The sequence below is a fragment of the Choloepus didactylus genome, chromosome 7 (assembly GCF_015220235.1).
Source record: "Choloepus didactylus isolate mChoDid1 chromosome 7, mChoDid1.pri, whole genome shotgun sequence".
Classification (NCBI taxonomy): Eukaryota; Metazoa; Chordata; class Mammalia; order Pilosa; family Megalonychidae; genus Choloepus; species Choloepus didactylus.
The window spans coordinates 77,574,970-77,597,602 of record NC_051313.1 but is presented as its reverse complement, the minus strand read 5'-3'; the positions used below and the strand labels follow the sequence as shown (position 1 = coordinate 77,597,602).

At 32.3% G+C, this 22,633-nt stretch overlaps 1 protein-coding gene across 6 annotated transcripts in view; it reads left to right on the top strand.

Moving 5' to 3' along the window:
• The window catches only part of SENP6 (SUMO specific peptidase 6), a 188,533-nt gene extending 181,900 nt beyond the window's left edge, over positions 1 to 6,633 (top strand). For 5 of the 6 annotated variants that reach the window (XM_037843881.1, XM_037843880.1, XM_037843879.1 and 2 more), the window contains 5 exons: positions 1,552 to 1,655; positions 2,820 to 2,908; positions 4,125 to 4,193; positions 4,300 to 4,450; positions 6,112 to 6,633. In XM_037843881.1, coding sequence (XP_037699809.1) covers positions 1,552 to 1,655; positions 2,820 to 2,908; positions 4,125 to 4,193; positions 4,300 to 4,450; positions 6,112 to 6,321 — 623 coding nt within the window. In that variant the 3' untranslated portion in view covers positions 6,322 to 6,633. The remainder of the gene's footprint in view (positions 1 to 1,551; positions 1,656 to 2,819; positions 2,909 to 4,124; positions 4,194 to 4,299; positions 4,451 to 6,111) is intronic. The other variant, XM_037843883.1, reaches the window with a different exon arrangement.
• Positions 6,634 to 22,633: the final 16,000 nt, after the last annotated feature.

Below are 22,633 nucleotides of genomic sequence, written 5' to 3'. Positions count from 1 at the left end.
TCACAGGGATTAGGTTTTAAGGTCAACTGTAGGAAAGTATGTGTAGTATCACTGTCACTTGTTGGGCATCATATAAAATAATTGGCATGGATGGTACATGAAAAATGTGTATGCTTAAACTCAAGAATCACACTCAATTTTCTTGAGGTAGTCTTAGTATATGAGAAGCTCTCAAGAACTGAAACTAATTGAGGAGTTATTACCTCTCAATTTAAGACAGGGCATTTGTTATATCTAGTGAAATAATTGGGGATGATTGCACTATTTAAATTATTTTTCTCCTTTTTTTAAAATGCACATATAATTTTAATTTGTGTCTTCTTTAATGACACATAGCTTCTGTAGATAGGAATGATTTCATATAGAATAACCTGATTATAATTGACTAATTCTGAATTGCCTGAAGATTTGAACAAATTTTATTCAAATTTAGATGTTTCAATTTCGAACACAAAACATAAAATACAGGTTTTGCAAAAGGTAAATTGAAGAGGTTATTCTTTGCATACCAAAAGGATTTATCATAGTGCTTTATTAGTTATTTTAAATAATATGTTTCAAATCCCATTTAGGCTTTATGTATAGTCTTTCTGAAACACATTTTATTTTGTTGATTTTCTGTTCCATCTTGTTTATATTAGCCCCCTTTTAATAATTTAGACCAAACTCATGCTTTTTAAACCTTTGAATTGGTATTCCCTGTAATAAACTGTATTGCTATTTTAGTCCTTGACTCATTTTTCATTGTTTCATGTAAATCTTATTTTCCTACAAATCTTGTCCCTTGCTGTATAATGGTTATGTAGTTCATCCTTTTGAACTGACCTTTTTTTGAAGCATTTTGTATGCTTAGCTTCTTTTATCAAAATAACTGTTTTTTTTAAGATTTAGATTATTGGAATAGAACATTGTTATATTTGATCGAAAAATTTATGAATATAACAAAAACAGGAAAGAAAAACATACAGTTTGATGGGCTCTGTAGGACAACTACCATCCTAAAAATGATTGTTTTCATTTTTGTATTTTTCTTATTATTTGTCCAAAAACAAGCCAATTTTACTTCATTTTAATATTTTTTATATTTTTACCCTGTATTTTATAATTTCACAATTTTAATTTAAAAGTTGTACAATATTTCATGTTATTTTCTACAATTTGCCTGGATATTTAGGTTATTTTCAGAATATTGTAGTTTCCATTATTAATTAAAGTTATCTGACATACCCAGCACAAAAATTTATGTACATACATTCATATCCATACATATATGTATTTAAATATATACATATCATTTTAATTATATAATTGATATCTAGTTTTTCACTAATGAATTTTAGGGCCTGAATAGTGGAAACAACTCTGTAGTTGGCATGTCAATCCAGGTTTTTGTTACAAATAATTTACTTTATATCTGTGAAATTATATACTGAGGCAGATTTTGTATTCATAATTACTATGTCATTAATTAATTAATACAGTTGACTTCTATATCATTTCCTATTAGTTATACATGGTTTTTTAATTATGTAATGTGTCTTATTAATGCAGATGGCTTAAGCAAAATCAGACTAAACTATAGTGATGAATCAGCTGAAGGTAGTAAAGTGCCTGAAGATGAGCTCATTGACTTCTCAGAAGATCAAGACAACCAGGTAAAGCTAATGCCTAGTAAAGAGTTCTAATGTCTTAGCTAATCAAGTTTTTTGTAGAGTCTTATAGAGCTGGCCTTTAAAAACTCATCATGTCTTCTGCATTTGGGTGTCATCACAAAATAGAAATTGTTTTCAATTCACAAGGTGCTAGAATAAATATGTTAGTGTTGTTTTGTTTGTTTCTTGTCACTATGGACTGAACTAATATTGCCCTCTTCAGAGAGCTTTAATGTAAAATTAATTGTCCCACCCCAACCAAGCTACCACTGCCACCTTCTTTTCTTCCTGTTTCAAAGCATTTATGGACCATTTTTAACCTTTAGCCTAACATTCAAGAGGCAAATATTTAAATTTTTGATTACGTGAAGCAAGAGCACAGCAAAATTTTATTTTTTCCTCTTTTCCAGTGTTTTGTTTTTCTTCCCTCCTTCCATCTAGATTAATATATATGTATCATGCTAAGAATAAATGCTATTTAGCTAAAATTAACATAGGTCTAATCTAGTATGTCATTGGAAGTTTGGAGGCTCTTTTGCTTGTTATTGTTTTCATTGCTATCATTCCTACTATTGATTATTGCATCCATGAAGTTGTTAGAAGCTTTCTCAAAAGATCAAATAGGAAAGAAAGCTTTATTTTGCATTCAAGAGAATCTGCAGAATAAAACACGGTAACTTTAAACTATCTTCTCTCAAATTATGTAGATATTTGGTTTTGTTAAGGAAAGCAGTGTTTCCAATATTAAATATTTCTGTTGTGAATAAATTGTTTATGTAAACGAATAATAAATACGTATCATGTATTGTAAAACAGTTGGCTTAGCCATAAGGCTAAATTTTTGTAAAAGTAAAATCAGAGCATTGGCATTTGAGGACAGAAGAATCAGTTATAATATATTTAAAGGTTTTTTTTAGATTGAGTAAATATATGTAACAATTTCTCTTTGACCTCTGATTAGTAGTTTCTTTTCATTAATATATGTCAGAGTTAGGGCATTAGATAACTGAAACTGAATGACAGCAAATTTTCTAGTGTCTTATCACTTATGAAACTTTGTTTACATGTTTGTTATGAAGAGTTTTGTCCTTGATATTGCCATTTTGATAGGTTATTAATTATTTAGATTGTATATTTTCAATACTAACAGTGGGCTTTCTTCTACAGGATGATAGCAGTGATGATGGATTCCTTGCTGATGATAACAGCAATTCAGATTTAGGGCAGTGGCATTTAAAGCCTACTATCTGTAAACAGTAAGCATTTAACTGTGTTTCTTGTAAACTATATAATTTTTAAGTAACTTCCTAGAATAAAATATAATTGGATTTTTTTTTTTTTTTTTAAATAAATGGTTATGCAAAAATAGCAAAGGCCCTAAGACTCAGTGAGGAAAGTGGGGTGTGCTGTGCATGGATCAAGGAGGTGAAAATGCCAGTAGTAATATAAATTTCCATCTTCCATTTAACCCCCACCTTCCCACAAATTTCCATCATGAACCACTTTTCCTTTTTGAAGCAGAAAAGGACTAAGAACTGCCATTCAAATCAGTAATATGGGAATTGGAATTTAGACCAGTTCCATAGCTACTATGTGAAGCTTGTGGAATGACTCAGAGCAGTCCTAAAGGTTATGTTCCAGATGGAAGCCCCAAAAGAGAGTGAGTCTGTTTTGTGTCTCAGAAGTACATGTTTGTTCTGGGTTACTCCAGAGGTTCCAAACTCATGATGAAATGTTACTTAATTCTAGGCTGGAACTTCCTTAAGTCTTTGAAAAGGAAATTTCATTTACAAAGGAAAAAAATAGCTGCCTAGTATAGAGTAGTTCAGAGATACGTCCCAAATCCATAAAACTTTAGCCAGGAAGAACCTAGGTCTTCAAACATTCCCGGATTTCTTGCACTACATTAGACTTCCACACTTACTTAGGTTTATAACACTGCTTTGCAGAATTAAACTTTTGAAGGTCAGGTATTTAGTTATACTAAGCATTCTGAAGTAGAATCATGCAGAAGGCACTGGATTGTAACCTAGTTCCTTTATGTGATGATTACTTGTTTTGTTACTAATAATAGATTTTAGTTAAAAATGGAATAATTTTCCATTTATTTTTGCTTCATCCTATTTTTCATGATTTAAAGTACAGGGATGTTGAAAATTTCAGGAGTTTTTTGAGTTCTGCTAAATTTTGAAATATTTTTAGGAACCAACTATGGAACTTTTAGTGAAATAGGTTTATAGCTAAGATAGTTAAAATAATATTCTGTAAGTCAGAATTAAATATAACTATAAATATTTAAGTATTATTAGAATATATATATTATGAAATTTATTTTTCCCCCAAGTTTTACTGAGGGATAAAAAAAGGAATTTTGAAGATTTTAAGTTTTATTAATTCACTACATTTTAATAATTTTTTTATGCCTTTACAATATTATAAAGTTTTCAACATTTGGTCATTTCTACCCTGCAGACCTTGTATCCTACTTATGGACTCACTCAGAGGCCCTTCACGGTCAAATGTTGTAAAAATTCTGAGAGAGTAAGTTCAAAATCTCACCTCACACTTTGTGTTGTATTCTGGTGGGGATGAGGGGCTATGTATATTTACCTATATGTATATTCTTACTATATACACATTACTACAGGTATCTAGAGGTGGAATGGGAAGTTAAAAAAGGAAGTAAAAGAAGTTTTTCCAAAGATGTTATGAAAGGCTCTAATCCAAAAGTACCACAGCAAAACAACTTCAGTGATTGTGGTGTGTACATATTGCAGTATGTAGAGAGTTTTTTTGAGGTGGGTTTCAGTTTGATATATCTGAGATAATGTGATATAATAAATAATAAAATAGTGTATTTGACCCTATATTACTATCTAAAAACACAGCAAACATTTAAAAGAAATTTGAAAACTAGTTTCAAAAAAATGATTGCAGGGCACAAAAACTTATAAATTGGAGATATTTTAATGCATAAAAATACTGTATTTATATGTCATCAAATCCAAGGTTTATTGACTTCATTCCATCATCGATCTGGCTTTGTCATCAGCTTTCCCTCTCCACTGACTTTTGGCATCTTAATAAATCTCTCCCATGATTCTGCTTCTTCTCAGATTACTTCTCATTTCTCCTCAAAGACACATTTCTTGAGATGTATTTATATTCACTGTCACCATTTCCATAAATCCTACTTCTCAAAACTATAATCTGCCTTCATCCTCCCCCTTATATTGAAATTGTTCTTGACCTTCCAGCACTATTTGACTGTGTTGACCACTCCCTCTTCCTAAACACTCTTCTTCTTTTGACATCAGAGGTACAGTACTACACATATTTCTATATAAAGAATATAGTTATCCTAACCCCTTCCTCCTCCTCATCTGTCATCCAGTGAACCACCAAATCCTGTGAATTCTGTCTCTTAATATCAGATATGTTCATTACTTCAGTCCTGCTGCAATTTTCCAAGTCCAGTACGCTAATATCACTGTTCTGAATTATTGCAGCAGTGTCTAACAAATTCTCATGCCTCCTGACTTATTTGCCACAGTGGTTTTCAAAAAACAAATCTAATCTTGTTTTGTTCCTGCTTTAAATCTTATAGTGGTTTCATCTTGCTGCTCTTGGGTTAAAGACCAAAATCCTTCACATGGCCTATAAACACCTGCATGATCTGACCCCTGCCCAGGCTTCTACCCTCATTTTCTACCATTCTCACTCTAGTATTTTATATATGAGCCACCTGAATGTCATTTAGTTTCTCATATTAGATCATGTTCTTTTTGCCTCGAGGCCCTTGATACAGTTACTTTACCTGGAATACTGTTCCCTATTGCTTGTATCATTCCTTGGTTGGGTAACTCCTACTCATCCTTCAGATCTCAGCTTAAACATCACTTCTTCTTGGACTTGTGTTAATCCCCCAGATATATATATATTCTTACAGTTCTCTCTATACCTCTCCTCTCAAAATACTTGTTATAACCATTGTTTTATTTGTTGAATTATCTGTCTGTTTAGACTAGGGTTAGGAAACCTTTTCTATAAAGAACCAGATGGTTAATATGTTAGGCTTTGTGGGCACATGGTCTCTGTCTTGACTACTCAGTTCTGCTGATGTACCAGAAAGCAGCAAAAGACTTTATGTAAACGAAGGAGGAGTGTGGCTTTGTTCCAATAAAGCTTTATTTACTAAAACAAGTGGTGGGCGGTATTGGGCCCACAGGCTGTAATTTGCTGACCCTGATCTAGACAATAAGATCTTTAGAGGCAGAAACTGTGTCATATATCTCCAATGCCTAGCACAGTGCCTGGTATGCATGTGATAGGTAATGAGGAAATGCATACTGAATAAGTAATTTTATTTTTCATTTTTAACTTTGGAAGCCTTTTTGATTAAACTTGAAACATTACTCATTATGATTTTCTAATGTGCATTTAATATTTTTATATTTAGAATCCAGTTCTCAATTTTGAACTACCTATGAATTTGACAAACTGGTTTCCTCCTCCAAGAATGAGAACAAAAAGAGAGGAAATCCGAAACATAATTTTGAAGCTGCAGGAAGATCAGAGCAAAGAGAAAAGGAAGCTTAAGGACACTTACTCAACAGAAACATCTTTAGGTGAAGGCACAGAACATTATGTCAACAGTATCTCAGATTGACTGTTTTATGTTGTCAGTTCTGCCTTCAAAAACTGAATGACTCACCTTTGGCTATAGACAGTAAAGAACTGAAGTGCTCACTGCTCAGAGTGATTTGGAAATGTTAATGCTTGTATAAATGTCATATAATTAATTCCCAATGGAGTATGTATTAAGTAAAAGTCTGTAAATATGTTAATGATGCCAATTTTTCCAGCATTTATAATTATTTTTTTCACTTGTTAGGAAGCTTTTGTTATGTATTTTCTGTTAATAGTACTTTAAAAGTGCAACTTCTAAAACAAAATAAATAAAAAGAAAATATTTATAGGAGGAAATGGTTAACTTGATATTCTTTAGTAAATTTGTATTAAATTCCTCAGTGGGTGTGATATATTTCATAGGAATATTAAAGTGTTTATGATAGTCTTTTGACCTTTTACATTTGTTCTAAAATAACTTGAAATATGAAAATAAGGCCTTGAATTCAAGACATTTTGAACTATAAGAAGAAAGATACCTTCATGTGCTTGTTCAGCAGAAAAAGGCAACAGGCTTCCAATTCATACACTCCCATGTGTTTAGGGAACCCAAGAAATCTTAATAAATATTTATAATTTTAAAGAAATATTTATAAAGAAGCAGTATTAAGAGCAGTTCAAATTAAAATATCCTCGAATTATACTACTAAATAACTAAATATACTTTATCATGCATTATTGTAAAATGCATTTCTAAAGTCGTCAAAGACTCAGGTTAAAACTATTTTGGTAAATACAGCTTGAATTTCAAATTTCCCATGTTACCTTTATTATAGCTGAAAGTATGCTACAACCTGTGTGATATAATTATTGATAAACCTTTTTAATCTGTGTAAACACAGGGATTTAAATAGGAATTTACTATTTTTTGTAATGGCTTTTGCTATATTTTCATTGCTCATTTTGTTCTTGTTATTTTGATAAAAGTATCAGACTTTGCTTGAGTTTTTCAGTGTAAATTATTTTTACATGTAGAAGTACTGTCTTTAATCAATTTCGTAAGGTGGAATAAAACCTGCTACCTTTAATTCCTCTTTAAAAATAGTAAAATGTGATGGTTTTGATGACAGGGTTACAACTTTTGGAGGGATCTTGAATATATCTGCTGTAACTCTTCATGATTTTTTCACATGAAATGTTATACATTTCTTTCCAATTACCTTTGAGACTTGAAGTATATATTTTAAAAATCATTTTTATTATATAACGAATTTTTAAATGCACATATAACAAAAGTAGTTGAGAATAAAAAGAATGCCATTTTTATCTTCAGCAGTTTTTAATTTGGCCATCTCTGGTCTTGCAACCAACATTTTAGACTCTTTAATTTAACATACTCCATGAGTGTGTGGGGGGTGGAGGAAATGTTAACAACATCTGAAAAAAATGTATTCATGTTTAAAGCTAGCACTTATAAGTAGAATATAAGAATGCCAGTGTAAGGAAAGTCACTATTAGGAGTATCAACTATAAATTTTTGTTTCTTTGTAACTTTAAACATTTTATTTCTGATTACATTATCTTTTTTTAGGAATGCCCTAGAGCTATTAGCACAGATATGAAAAGCAAGAGATTAATTTTATTATTTACTAAATATGGCAAAATGTGTTTATTTCTGATGAAATTAAGACAAAAAACAAAGTGTTAAAAAAACAAACCTAATAGCAGAAAGAAAAATTGATATATTTAATATTTTTTAATGTATTACATTTTGTCAGAGTTTGAAAGTACTGAGAAATCTATTCTAAAATGCTTGTTTGTTTTTGTTTTAATTTCTAATGATCACATTTTGCACTTTTAGATAATTTTTAACAAGATTAATACATAATTTGTCCCTTGGACCAATTCAAGCCAATTACATTTTGCTATGAAAAATACAGATTGATGTCAGTCAACTTTCTAGAGGGAGAATACCCAGCTATTTGATGGTATTTGTCTGACCCTCATGAAAGTTCTATTTTAGAAAAATTATGCTAATAACTTAGCAGTATATACAGAAATCTTTGGAGACTGCCAGGTTTAGCTCCAAAACTAGATTTAAGGATCTCTGGTGTATTCACACTTTCACCTGATAATTGAATAATTCTTCTATGTCTAGTTTAAAGTCAATATCAACCTTTGAAAATGTGTTCTTAGTACTTAGAAGTTGTGAAACAGAACTTTAAAGTCTGGAGGTTTGTTATTAGACACTGAAACTGCATGACGAGTATCTGGTGTCTTAACTAATTAGATCTGTTGTATTGATTTTCTTGTTGGGATAGAATAACAGTTAATAATTTTTAGAAGAGTTTTAGATTACTTAACATAAAATATGTATGCATCTCAGTTCTAAGTTATTTAGAAGCAAAGGTGGTTATTTAATTAGTCTTTTCCCTCTGATGTTGCTATGCTTACTTAAGACAGTTGAAAATTTACACTATTAAGTTCATATAAACCTAAAACAGTTTGCCTTTTCTTTGCATAGTAACTTGTGCTTTAATTCTTAGTGAACTGAATGTAGAAGGCTTTATATGAAAGGATAAATTGATTCTTTAAATTACTACTTGTCACCAAAATGAATTCATTATTTTTTTCTTTAAAAACTTCTATGAAAACTGTAAGATACGTTTTTAAAAAAATGAGTTTTTAATTCCCCCCAAAATCAAAAATTGTTCTTAAAGTCTCAGACAATTCACTGGCCTGGAATAGTAAGGAATATAATGTTTTAATATGTAAATAATCAAGATTTGGTAGAGTAAACTACTAGAATATGATGTTGGTGAGAAGAAACTTAAGAGATGAGCCAATGTAGTGCTGTATGTCTACAGAAGATAACAAGGCTGCTGTGCAGATGCCTTTGAAGAACAAAGGATAGAGAGGAGATTATTGTGGTGGCATACTGCAGGCTCTTAAGACAACCAAACTGGCACAGAGGCAAGACCAAGAGCTTATTGGGAAGTGTAATCTACTAAAAAAATGTGCTGAAATACTCCACAAAAGTTTCTGGTACGTTTGTGGTTTTCCTACTCTGGGAAAGAAGAAAAAGGATTATGGAAACTGCTATTCTGAAACTTAAATTTGCTCATAGAAGAATAATTGGTTTACCGAGTAGAAACAATGTGAATCTTGAGAAAAAGCAGCCTTCTCATCTTAGATCTGTTAGCTGCATCAAGCAATATTGGTAGAGTCCCTGAACTACTGTTATGAAAATCAGGGTGCAGTATACTTGGAGAACAATGCTATAGACCCATGGCATGAAACCAAAAAGAAAGAGTTAAAAGTTCAGAGGTCTCTATTGTCCTTAGTGCAAATGACTACATTGAGGATGATATCTAACCATATCCAGGGCCTCAACCCCAATGGTGCCATATAGTTTCAAAGAATTTCCCAGATAATTCTGGTGTACATCTGTGGCAAACCACCGATTTGAAAGGATTACTGTATGTCCCTGATGGCTTTAAAATTGCCGGTCCCTAATCCTCTTTTAAGTTTACCTGCATTTTCAGCCTTTAACTTCTAAACAAATTCCCATTAAGAACTTCACATAATGATTATTAAAATAAATCAGACACAAATAGGAAAGTTGTATTGTAGGTTACCACTAATGTGAACTCCCTGAACAATGTAAAATAAGTATCTTGTAATGTAGAATGTAGGGGACCTAGAGATAAAAGCTAGTGAAGGGGGAATGATAACCTAATATGTACAGACATGACAATGAGGGTGAACTAGGAGAATGGACAGGGGTGATGATTGTTCATTAATGGGATTATAAGTATCAAAAAAAAAAAAAAACTTGAAGTCACTAAATTGCTGGTACTAAGCTTTGAGGAATTATAAAGGAAATTATTAAGGTACTCAAAGATTGGAGACAGGCAAATGTTCTGATTTACAAAATGAAGGAAGATGATTCTGCAAATTATAAGGTCGTATAATGCCAAATCTTAATAAGATTCCAAAATGATTAAATGGTTGCTTGTGAACTTTTAAAACAGCAAATCCTAGGTGATGGGATCACTCAAAACAAGGTTGTTTTATATTTTTTAAAAGATACTGGATTAGTGCATCTGCAGAATGTAGAAAAGCAGTTCTCAAAGTGAGTTTGTTTCATAACTTTAGTTCTGAGGTATACTAGTAGGGTCTGTGGTCAAATAAAAAGCAGTTTCAACCAAGTTAAGCAGGTTTCTTTATAGAACTTCTCAGAACCTTTAATATATGGATATGCAGAACAATTAAACAAGGAACTCAGAAACATGATAGAGAATTTGGCCCTGTCTTTTTAGGGGCTCTCTAAACTTCCTTATGAATACTTGACAGTTGATAGAAGACAGTTAAATAATTTGGCATGTTTGTGAACTGAGTTTCAGGAGAAGATACTTTTGAAACTGATTTCGTTCTCTTTTACATTTGATTTTATGAATGGTTGGGTGTATGATTTTCAAAATAGGTGACTAGTGTCTTGGAAACAAAATTTTGGGGAAGGATTTTTCTTTAACCATTATAGTGAAAATAACTTGTAATGAAAATAGATTACAAATCTAGTTATTTTATACAAGTTGATTTGCTCATACTGATCAGATTTTATCATACTAATATTAATGTAAGTTAATCAAATTCCCTAAACCCAGACACAAGTAGAAATTGTGTAAAAAAAAATATGAAAATGTATTGAAAGGTTTTCTGGCAGCCTCTTCCTTCTGTTTTTACCTGAGCCACTTAGTGGCTAGCTTAAACCTCCCCCAGCTTCCTTTGCTTAGAATTCAACTGCAATAGACAAACTTTTTTTTTTTTTCCTCTGAAAGAAATCTGTGCAAAAAAGTATTCTATAAGCTTAGTATTTTTATTAATGTTAAATTTTAATAATTTTTAATCCCTCAACTACTGAGAACAGCGAGTTGTTCAAGCCTATAAAACTTATTACACTTTCATAATTATAGCTTTATACATGTTGATAGCAGAGGATTAGGTCCAAAATAGATGAAAAGAATTCTATCCTCAGACATTGAATAAATGAATAAATGTTTTGAGTACCTATTTTGTACTAGGTGCTGGAGATAAAACAGGGCCAAATAGACCTCCACCACCCCTTCGTGGAGCTTCATTACAATATAATAGGAAAGACACCTCTTAAACAGCCTCACAGATTGATTTCAAATAAGTTCCATTCAGGGAAAGCATAGCATGTATTAAGGGAATATTGGCTAATCTGGGAAGGTTAGGGTACACCTGAGGATGTGACAATTTAATTATGAGTAGACATAAGTGAACAAAGTCTAGGAAAGGCAGACAAAAATAACTTGTAGGCTGTGCAAAGGCTCTGAGGTAGAAAGATTTGTGACTTAGTCCTAATGATAATGGCTTCATAATTAAGCACATACTATATGCCAGACACTGTTATAGGTATTTAAAATATGAATTCATTTATTTCTCACAGTGTGACCTTATGAGATTTGTATAGTAATTGCCCCCAATTTACAGAAGAGCAAACATGTCTGATGAAATTCATAGTTCCCCCAGCTAGGCTGGACTTCATACTCACAATATTACCTTAGAGCCTAGATTAACCGGTAATAGTTAAGAGAAAAATAAATAAGATGTCCATATTTTTTAGAGATGTAATGTGGCAAAATATTGGTTATAGGGATATTGGAGTTCATTGAACTGTGTTTTTTTATTATTAATCGTTTTTAAACATTCTCATAATTTTTAAATAAAATTAAAGACCTGTGTAGTTGGAGCTCACAGTGAAGCAGAAATGTAGGCTGGGACCAGATGGCCTTGAAACCATCTTCAAGATTTTGGGTTGTTATCCTAAAAAGCCATTGAAGCATTTCAAGCAAAGGAATGACAATCAATTCTGAATGTTGAAAAGATCATAATGGCAGTAATGAAAGGATTAGAAAGGGACAAGAATGAGTGCAAGCATCTACTATGGTAATTAATTGTGAATTATAAAGGGTTATGATTATACCTGTGATAATATGAATACTGAAATAAGATAATTTAGGTATTTCATTTGAAGTGATCATTTTAAACACATTTAACAAGAATAGGAAAGGGAATTCTTTGTCTCAGTCAGAACTTGTGTTTTTCTTTATAAATAAAGCATTGTCAGTGCTACTTAAATGGAAGTGACATACACAACTGAAAAATGGACAGAAAATGTGAAGAAATTGACAGAAAAATGATTTTAAAAGCAAAATTGTTTATAAAGTATGTGAAGCCCTCAAAGAGAAAGTATTAAAATTTTGTCAAGGGACCAAAGTGTTATATTTGTAAAATATAAACATAATAAAATATAAAATTAGCATGAAATAGTAAATCCCATTGTTTTCAAGGGAAAAGTTCTTTATCAATGTAAAAATTAAAACAATTTATTATAATAGGTCAGTTATTGCCTGACATTTCCAAACATACTTCTTAGACAAACTGCCAAAAGGACCTGTAACATAGCAGTTATGTTTCATATTGCCTGGTCTCTCCCATCCCACTCTCCTCCTGTCACAGTTAAGTGGCTTTAGGGTAGACAGCTGATCTCAAGGAAAATTAGTTGGTAAGATATAACCTTGTAGATAAAAACAAAAAAATCTCAACATACCAATCAGATCTAGTCACTGGGAATTTAGATTGAAAGCAAGAAATTTACAATTTGGAAGTAGGATTGTATATTAGAATAAAATTAGAATCTAATGATCATTAAATAATTTTTAAAATGCACTTTGTATTCACTTTTTTTCTTTTGGCTTTTTTAAACGGGATTTATTTGTTTAAAAAGTTACAGTCTTAAGGCTATTAAGTATGCAAGGTAAGGCATAAACAACAGGGTAGTGTTCTAGTTTGCTAGTGATGCCAGAATGCAAAATACCAGAGATGGATTGGCTTTTATAAAGGGGGTTTATTGGTTACAAAGTTACAGTCTTAAGGCTATAAAGCATCCAAGGTAAGACATCAACAATCGGGTACCTTCACTGAAGAATGGCCATTGGTGTCCAGAAAACCTCTGTTAGCTTAGGAGGCATGTGGCTGGTGTCCACTTGCTCCCAGGTGGCGTTTCAAAATAGCATTCTCCAAAATGTCAGTATCAGCTTCCAACGGCTGTCGTCAAAATGTGTCTATCAGCTGCAGCTGCTTTCTCCGCTCCTGTGCATTCTCCAAAGTGTCCCTCTTGGCTGTAGCAAGCTTGCTTCTTCTGTCTGAGTTTATATAGTGCTCCAGTAAACTAATCAAGGCCCACGCCAAATGGGCAGGGCCACATCTCCATGGAAATTATCCAATCAGAATTGTCACTTACAGTTGGGTGTGTCACATCTCCATGGAAACAATCAAAGAATTACAATCTAATCAACACTAACACATCTAACCACACAAGATTGCATCAAAGATAATGGCATTTTGGGGGACATAATACATTCAAACTGGCACAGGTACCCTCACTGGAGAAAGGCCATTGGAATCCGGAAAATCTCTTAACTGGGAAGGCACATAGCTGGCGCCCGCTTGCTCCCAGGTTGCATTTCAAAATGGTGTTCTCCAAAATGTTGCTGGAGTCTATGGTCAACAGTAACATTGTAAAATGCTTCCATTAAATGTAACAAAGGCAATATAACAAAGCTAAGTGTGTATGAAAGGGGGATATAAGGGAGGGATATGAGATTCTTTGTAGTGGTGCTGTTTTCTGTCGTTATTGTATGACGTTATTTTTCTTTTTATCTTTTTTATTATTTGCTAAAAAAAACTTGTAGTAATCAATATGTTCAAGTGCTGATTTATGGTGATAAATGTATTCACATTGTAACCTCGGAAATAATAATACATCTTATCAAATAAGGAAATCAAAGTTATGTCAGAATCACCCCCTACAGGGGTTCAACAGCAGATTAGAGCTGGCAGAAGAAGAATCAATGAACTTAAAGATAAGACAATTGAAATTACTCAGTATGAGGAACAGAAAAAAGAATGAAAGACATGCATAAACACATGCAAGCAAATCAATGAGTTCCAAAGAGTGTAAATGCAAATAGAAACACAATGAAACATAACATAACCAAACCATTGAATATCAAAATTAAAGAGACTTTTGAAAGCCACAGGATAGACGCAACATGTCACATACAAGGGAGCCTTGATAAGATTACTGATTTTTCATTGGCAACCATGGAGGTAAAAAGACAGTGGGATGACATTTAAAGTGTTGAAAGCAAAAAAAAATGCCAAGTAAGAATTAAACATCCAGTAAAACAGTCTTTCAAAAATATGGGAGAGATTAAGACATTCCCAGATTAAAAAAAAAAAAAAAAAAAGCTGAGGGAGGTCATCACCTCTACACCAGCCCTATAAGAAATGCTAACAGGAGTTTTTCAGGTTGAAAGGAAAGGAAAGTAGACAAAATATTGAAACTGTGTAATGAAAAAAAATATCTGGTAAAGGTTATGACATAGGTAAATATTAATGCTAGTACTATTGCATTTCTGATTTGTATCTCCACTTTTTATATCCTACCAAATCTAAAATGCAAATGCATAAAAAGTAATAAGTCAATGGTTTGGAACTTGTAAAGTATAAACATGTAATTTATGACAAACTGCATATAGGTAGGGATGGAAGGGCACAGGAACATAGTTTGTGTATACTATGTAAGTTAAGTGAGTATCAAACCAAATTATATTGTTAATGACTTATGATTTACAAAGAATATATCTGAAAAAAATATACACAGAAGGAAATGAGAAGATATTCTAAACTATTAATTACAAAAAATCAACTAAATCCAAAAGATAGTAGTAATGAAAGATTGAAGTGCAGAAAAGGTATAAGACTTTACAAAAACCAAGTAGCAAAAAGCCAGAAGGAAATCCTGCATTCTTATTAGTTACTTTAAATGTAAATAGATTAAACACTCCAGTCAAAAAGGCAGAGATTGGCAGAATAAAGTTTTAAAAGCATGATCCAACTATATGCTGTTGATAAGAGACTCACCTTAAATTCAAAGATACAAATAGGTTGAAAGTGAAGGACTGAGAAAAATATTCCATGCAAATAATAACCAAAAAGAGAGCTGGAGTAGTTATACTAATGTCAGACAAAGTAGACTTTAAGTCAAAAAGTTATAAGGACAAAGAAGGACACTATATATTTATAAAAGTCAATTCATCAAAAAGATAAAATAATTACAAACATATATGCATGTAACAACAGAGCCCCAAAATATATGGAGCAAATATTGACAGATTTGGAGAAACAGACTGTGCTACATATACTAGGAGACTTTAATTCATCACCTTTATAATAGGTAGAATATCTAGACAGAAGATCAATGAGGAAATAAAGGACTTGAATGATACTGTAAACCAATGAGACCCAACAGACACTTTCCCCAACACCAGCAGAATACATAATTCTGCTCATAAATCTTCTCAAGTGTACATGGGTCATTCTCTAGGGTAGAGCATATGTTAAGACACAAAACAAATCTCAATAAATTTAAAAATAGTGAAATTATATAAGACATATTCTCTGACCACAATGGAATGAAGCAATTACAAAGTGAGAATTGGAAAGTTCAAATATATGGAAATTTTAAAATACATTCAAACAATTAATGCTTAAAGAAGAAATCACAAGAGAAATTAGGAAATATATTGTGGCAAGTGAAAATGGGAGCACAACATACCAAAAGGTATGGGATGCAGTAAACACAATGCTCAGAGGGAAATGTATAGCTCTGAATGCTTACATTGAAAAAGAAGAAAGATTGCAAATCAGTAACCTAACACTTGGAGGAACTAGAAAAAGAGCAAATTAAACCCAAAATGAGCAGAAGGAAGGAAATAATAATGATTAGAATGTGCATACATGAAATAGAGAATTGAAAACAATAGAGAGACTCAACAAAACCAAAAGGTGGTTCCTTGAAAAGATTGATAAAATTGACAAACCTTTAGCTAGACTAAAAAAGAAAAAAAGAGAAACACAAATAACAAAAGTCAGAAATGCAAGGGGGTCATTACTACCAGCCTTACAGAAATAAAATGGACTAGAAGATATTAAGGACAATTGTACACCAACAAACTAAACAACATATGTAAAATGAGCAAATTCCTAGAAACACACAAATTGCCTAAACCGAATTTTAAAAGATCCCAACACACCAATACTAATTACAGAGACTGAATCAGTAACCAAAACTGCGCAACAAAGAAAATTTAAGGACCAGATGGCTTCACTGATAAATTTTACCACACATTGAAAACAGAATTAACACAAATCCTCCTCAAACATGTACAAAAACTGAAGAGGAAGGAAAATTTCCTAATTCATTCTAGGAGGCCAGCATCACAATAATACCAAAGCTAGAAAGAGATATCACAAGAAAAGAAAATTACAGACCAGTATCCCTCATGAACATAGATGCAAAAATCCTCAACAAAATACTAGGAAATTGAATCCAACTTCACTTTAAAAGGATTACACACCATGATGAAGTGGGATTTATTTCAGGAATGCAAGTGTGCTTCAACATAAGATTAATCAATGTAATACATGACATTATAGAACAAAAAAAAAAACCACATGATCATCTCAATTGATGCAGACACGCATTTTACAAACCAGTGCCATTCTTGATCAAAACCACTCAGAAAAATAGGAGTAGCAGGGAACTTCCCCAACATGATAAAGAGCACATATGAAAAATCCACAGCTAACATCATACTCAATGATGAAAGACTGAAATATTTCCCCTTAATATCAGGAATAAGACAAGGATGCCTGCTATCTCCATTGATATTCAATAGTGCACTGGAAGTTCTAGCCAGAGCAATTAAGAAAGAAAGAAAAAAAAAAGGCATCAAAGTTGAAAAGGAAGAAGTAAAGCTATTGTTATTTACAGGTGATAAAATCCCAAAGAAACTAGAGGAAAAAATCCTGAAGAAACTACAAGAAGCTACTAGACCTAATAAGTGAATTCAGCCAAGTGGTGGGGTGCAAGATCAATACACAGAAATCAGTGGTGGTTCTGTGCACTAGTAATGAACTATCCAAAAGTAAACCAAGAAAAGAATTCTACTTAGAATACCAACTAAAGGAATAAATATCTAGGAATAAATTTAACCAAAGATCTAAAGGATTTGTTTACAGAAAACTACAAATCATAACTGAAAGAGTTAAAGACCTACGTAGAAAGATATTCCATGCTTGTGGATAGGTAGAATTTCATTGTTAAGATGTCAGTACTACCAAAAGCAATTTACAGATTTAATGCAATCTCAAACAAAATTCCAATAGCCTTCTTTGCAGAAATGGAAACGCTAATCACAAAATTCATATGGCCAGGCAAGGGACTCAAATAGCCAAAAACCATCTTGAAAAAGAACAAATTTGGAGTACTCACACTTCCCAAATTCAAAACTTTTTACAAAGCTACAGTAATCAAAACAGAGTGGTACAGGCATGAGGACAGACATATAGACCAATGGAAGAAAACTGAGAGAGCAGAAATAAACCACACATCTATGGCCAATTGATATTTTAATTATGAAATTTAACATATATGCATAACATATATGCATAACATATATGCATAACAAATTTAACTTTCTAAGTTCACTTTAACAAGCAGTTGTATAGATATTTCAAAGAATGTTACGGGTTACAGTTCCACAGTTTCAGTTATTTCCTTATTGTGAAAGGTGATAACTTTCAAAGTACAATTTAATGAGTAGCTATAAAGCAAATTTCAAAGAATGTTATAAGTTACAGTTCCACCATTTCAGTTGTTTCCTTCTAGCTATTCTAATACCCAAGCATCTAAAAAAAAAAATTTATATGAAGATTGAGCATTCGTAATCCTTTGTTAAATCCTATCTTATCTGTTGCTACCCCTTCCTTTTGTTTAATCACTTGTCAGTCTTCAGAGGTGTATAGTCAGTGCACACCTTAATTTGTTCATATTGAAAAGGGGTGTTGACATTATGGGGAAGGGGGCTGCATCTGGTTATTGTCCTTAAAGAGGCTATTACCTCTGGGTTTTAGGACTTCTCTGGCATAGGAGCACTCTGGTAGATCTGTTTCTGAGAGATAAACTTAATGAGTGAAACTTTTATAGAATCTGAGCTAGGGACTTAGGTATTTTGGGACCACTGTTGTTTAGGGCTTCGCATAGTGTGACCTGCTGATTTTTGCAAGGGTGTCAAGTCCGTTCAATGGGTAAAGAATAGTCTCTTCAAAATGGTGCTGGAAAAACTAGATATCCACATACTAAAGAATGAAAGTTGTCCATTATCTCACATCATTTACAAAATTAACTCAACATAGATCAATAAACTTAATCTAAGAGCTTGAAGTATAAAACTCTTAGAAGAAAATATAGGGGAATGTCTTCAGGACCTTGTCTTAGGCCATGGATTCTTAGATTTTATACCAAAAGTACCAGCCACAAAACACAAAAAGGTAAATTGAACCTTATGAAAATTAAAATGTTTTGTGCATCAAGGGATGTTATCAAGGAAGTGACAGGACAGCCCACAGAATAGGAGAAAGTAGTCACAAATCATATATTTGGTAAGTATGTAACATATGATTATATAAAGAACCCTTACAGCTCGACAACAAAAAGACAAACAGCCCAATTTAAAAATAGGCAAAGGACTTGAATACACATTTCTCTCAAGAGATATACAAATGGTCAATAAGCATATGAAAAGTTGCTCAACATAATTAATCATTAGGGAAATGAACATCAAAACCATAGTGAGATACCACTTCACACCCACTAGAATGGCTGTTATTTGAAAAATGGGAAAAATCAAGTGTTGGCAAAGATGTTGGAAAGTTGGAACCCTTGTGCATTGCTATTGGGAATGTAAAATGGTGCAGTCACTTGGAATTCAGTTTGGCAGTTCTTCAAAAAGTTAAACAGAACTACCATATGTCCTGGCAATCCTACTTTTAGTTATACATTCAAAAGAATTTGAAATTAGGGGCACAGAAGTACGTCAGTGTTCATAGCATTAATCACAATAGCCAAAAGATGGGAAACTATCCAAGTTTCCATCAGCAGACAAATGGATAAAATGTGGAGTATATTCAATGGAATATTAGTCTGTCCTAAAAATGATTGAAGTTCTGACATATGCTACAACCTGGATGAACCTTGAAGACATCATGCTGAATGAAGTAACTCAGACACAAAGGCCAGATGTTGATTGATTCCACTTATATGCAACATCTAATTAACAGAGACAGAAAGTAAACTATAGTTTAGTGGGGGAGGGACAAGAATCGAGAGTTAGCGCCTAACGGTTGCCGGATTTCTCTTTGGGGTGATGGGAAAGTTCTCGTAATGGATGGTGGTAAGGGTAGTCCAACACTATGAATGCGATTAATCCCACTGAATTGTATGACTGGGAGTAGTTGAGATGGAAAAATTCATGTTGTACATGTTTCCACAATTAAAATGAAAAGAGACAGAGGCTAAAGAGACAATAATAACTGAATGCAATACATGCTCCTGGACAGGATCTAATAATGCAGGAGAAAATGCCCAAAAGTACACTATTAGGATCTATGAAAAAATTGGAATGTAGACTGTAAGCTTTATATCAATGTTGAAGTGGTCTGGAACTTAATAACTATACTTAAGGTGGTTACATAAGTGAAGTCCTTGTTCTTAGGAAAAGAATATGGAAGTATTAAGTATTCAAGGAGTATAATGTATACAACCTACTCTCTTTTATAAAAGACTGAAGAATGGATGACAGATTCATAGATACATAGAATAATAGGCAAATTGGCAAAGAAATCACAGGTGTTGAAAGGACTTAAAAAAAGAGAATTTAACATATAATTCTATAACCACAAATTTGAAAACTTGAAAGAATTAGATGAATTCTTAGAAAGATCAAAAATAATAACAGAACTGACCCAGGAAGTAGAAAACTTGATTAGACTAATGTATTAGGGTTCTTGGGGAAACAGAACCAACAGCAGATATCTGTAAATATGAGATTTTTATAAAATTGTCTCACACAACTGTGGGGATGTGCAAGTCCAAATTCCATAGGGAAGGCTGCAAGCTGGGAACCCTGATGAAGGTTTTTGATGAATTCCCCAGGAGAAGCTGGCTGGCTGAAGTAGAGATGAAAATTCTCTCTTCTGACTGCTGAAGTCATCACTTCTCCTTTTAAAGCCTTCAACTGATCGGACAAAAGATGTCTCATTGCTGACGACACTCTCCTTAGTTGATTGTAGATATAATCACCCATAGATGCAATCAAATTACTGATGATTTAAGACCATGAAATCTTTTCACAGTAGCAGTTAGGTCAGTGCTTGCTTGACCAGACAACTGGGCACCATTACCTAGCCAAGTTGATACATGAAACTAATCATCTTAACTATGTATACTTAGAAGATATTGGAAAAATATTGGAAAGATATTTGAAACTACACAAAGTCCAGATAATTTCTAAGAGTTGAAATATATAATATATAATAAAATATATTATATATGTTAAATGGTTATATATAATTACATAATTATATATAATTATATAATTATATAATTTATGGTTCAATAGCTATGAAATCTAAATAAAATATTAGCAATTAGAATCCAGTTATAGCAAACATGGGATACTCTATGACTAAGTTCAAATGTGTTCAATATCAGAAAATGTATTAACTTAATTTTTACGGCAAATGATTAAAGAAAAAAATTAAGAGGAAATTTGTACGATAATACAAAATCATAACCTTTAAATGAGAATAGAAGAAATTAATTTAAATATAATATAGACTACTTATCAAGTTCCAGTAATAAGTATACTAAGTGGTAAAACACAAAAACTGTTTAAATTAATGTTAGGAACTAGATCACTCTCTTCTAATATTACCATTGAACATTGTTTTTTGATTTATAGTAAATGCACCAAGACAAGAAAATGAAATAACTGGTATAAACTTTGGAAAATAAGTGATAAAAGGGAAGTTTTTGTTGATTTACCACCCTTTCACTTGCTGTGCATTTAGGTTCTGGGCTTTAGAATAAATTGCTGCTTATTATCTGCAGTGTTTGAAATGCTAATTATCAGATTATAACAATAGATCTTCAGTTGGTTTTAGTCTTAAATCTTTAGAGACTTGGCCATAAAGAGCATAACCACAGGACTCCTCTGGAGAAATTATTCTCTAGACCCAGAGCTATCATAATTTCCTCAAGTAACCTAAAAAGTCCCAGGCTAGGACTAGGTTCATAGACTAGAGATTCCATTTTTTCTAAGGTAGGTAATTGTCAGACTTTTTCAATGTCAGATTTTTTCACAGTGACGTCACTGAGAAGTATATTTTAGAATTTGCCCCTATATAAAATACAGTTCTTTATACAGTTCCTTCCCTCTCTCTCTCTCTCTCTCACCACACACACACACACACACACACACACACACACACACACACACACACCCCTACCATGTTTCAGGAAATAATTCTTACCCTTTCTGAAGAGATGCATTCTGATCATTTCTGTTTTATTCTTCTTTAAAAAAAATTCCTTAAAATCCACTACATTGATATCATGTCCATGATTTGAAAAACAACTACAGTTTTTAATCTTACATGCTTCAAAAGACTTAAATACGCAAGGTTAAAAATTTTGTCTAATGCCAACTAGAATGTGTTGATATATCCAAGTTTATAAATTATGAAAAGTATTTTCAAAATTCTCAATTTTTGGTTTAAAAAATGTAGCATACTTATGGGAAGGTAATTTAGAACATTGGAAATATTTACGATGTATATATAGAGAGAGGAAGATTGTTTTCCAGTTCTCCAGTTAATTTTTGAATTGTTATCGGCATGATCAATATTTCCAATGTTCTAAATTATCTTCTTATAAAATTGTATTGGTCTAAAGACATTTCTCTACAAATATTTGTTTTAAAATATATTGTACACAGAAATCACCTTAGAAATTTTTGTGAATTTGCTTGTTAATTGGCTTAGTCTTATTTTCACATGATTAGTAAATATGCAAATATAATATTTATTTCATCTCAGGAATACAGATTAGTTGTTTGGAAAAACAAAAGCCTTCTCACAGCAATTCGTTTTTCAAAGGCTTCCTATCCAAGTATCATGCCATTCATTTTAACGTGACTCTTCCAAGAGAAAGTAACTGAAATTCAAGAAATTAAAAAAAAAAAAAAAAAGAAAATGTCTCAACAGTTTGGATATTTTTGAACTCAGATTATTATTTTGTAAATCCATTAGTGCTTTGTTCATTTCAAACTTATGTTTATTATTAACTGCATGATAAT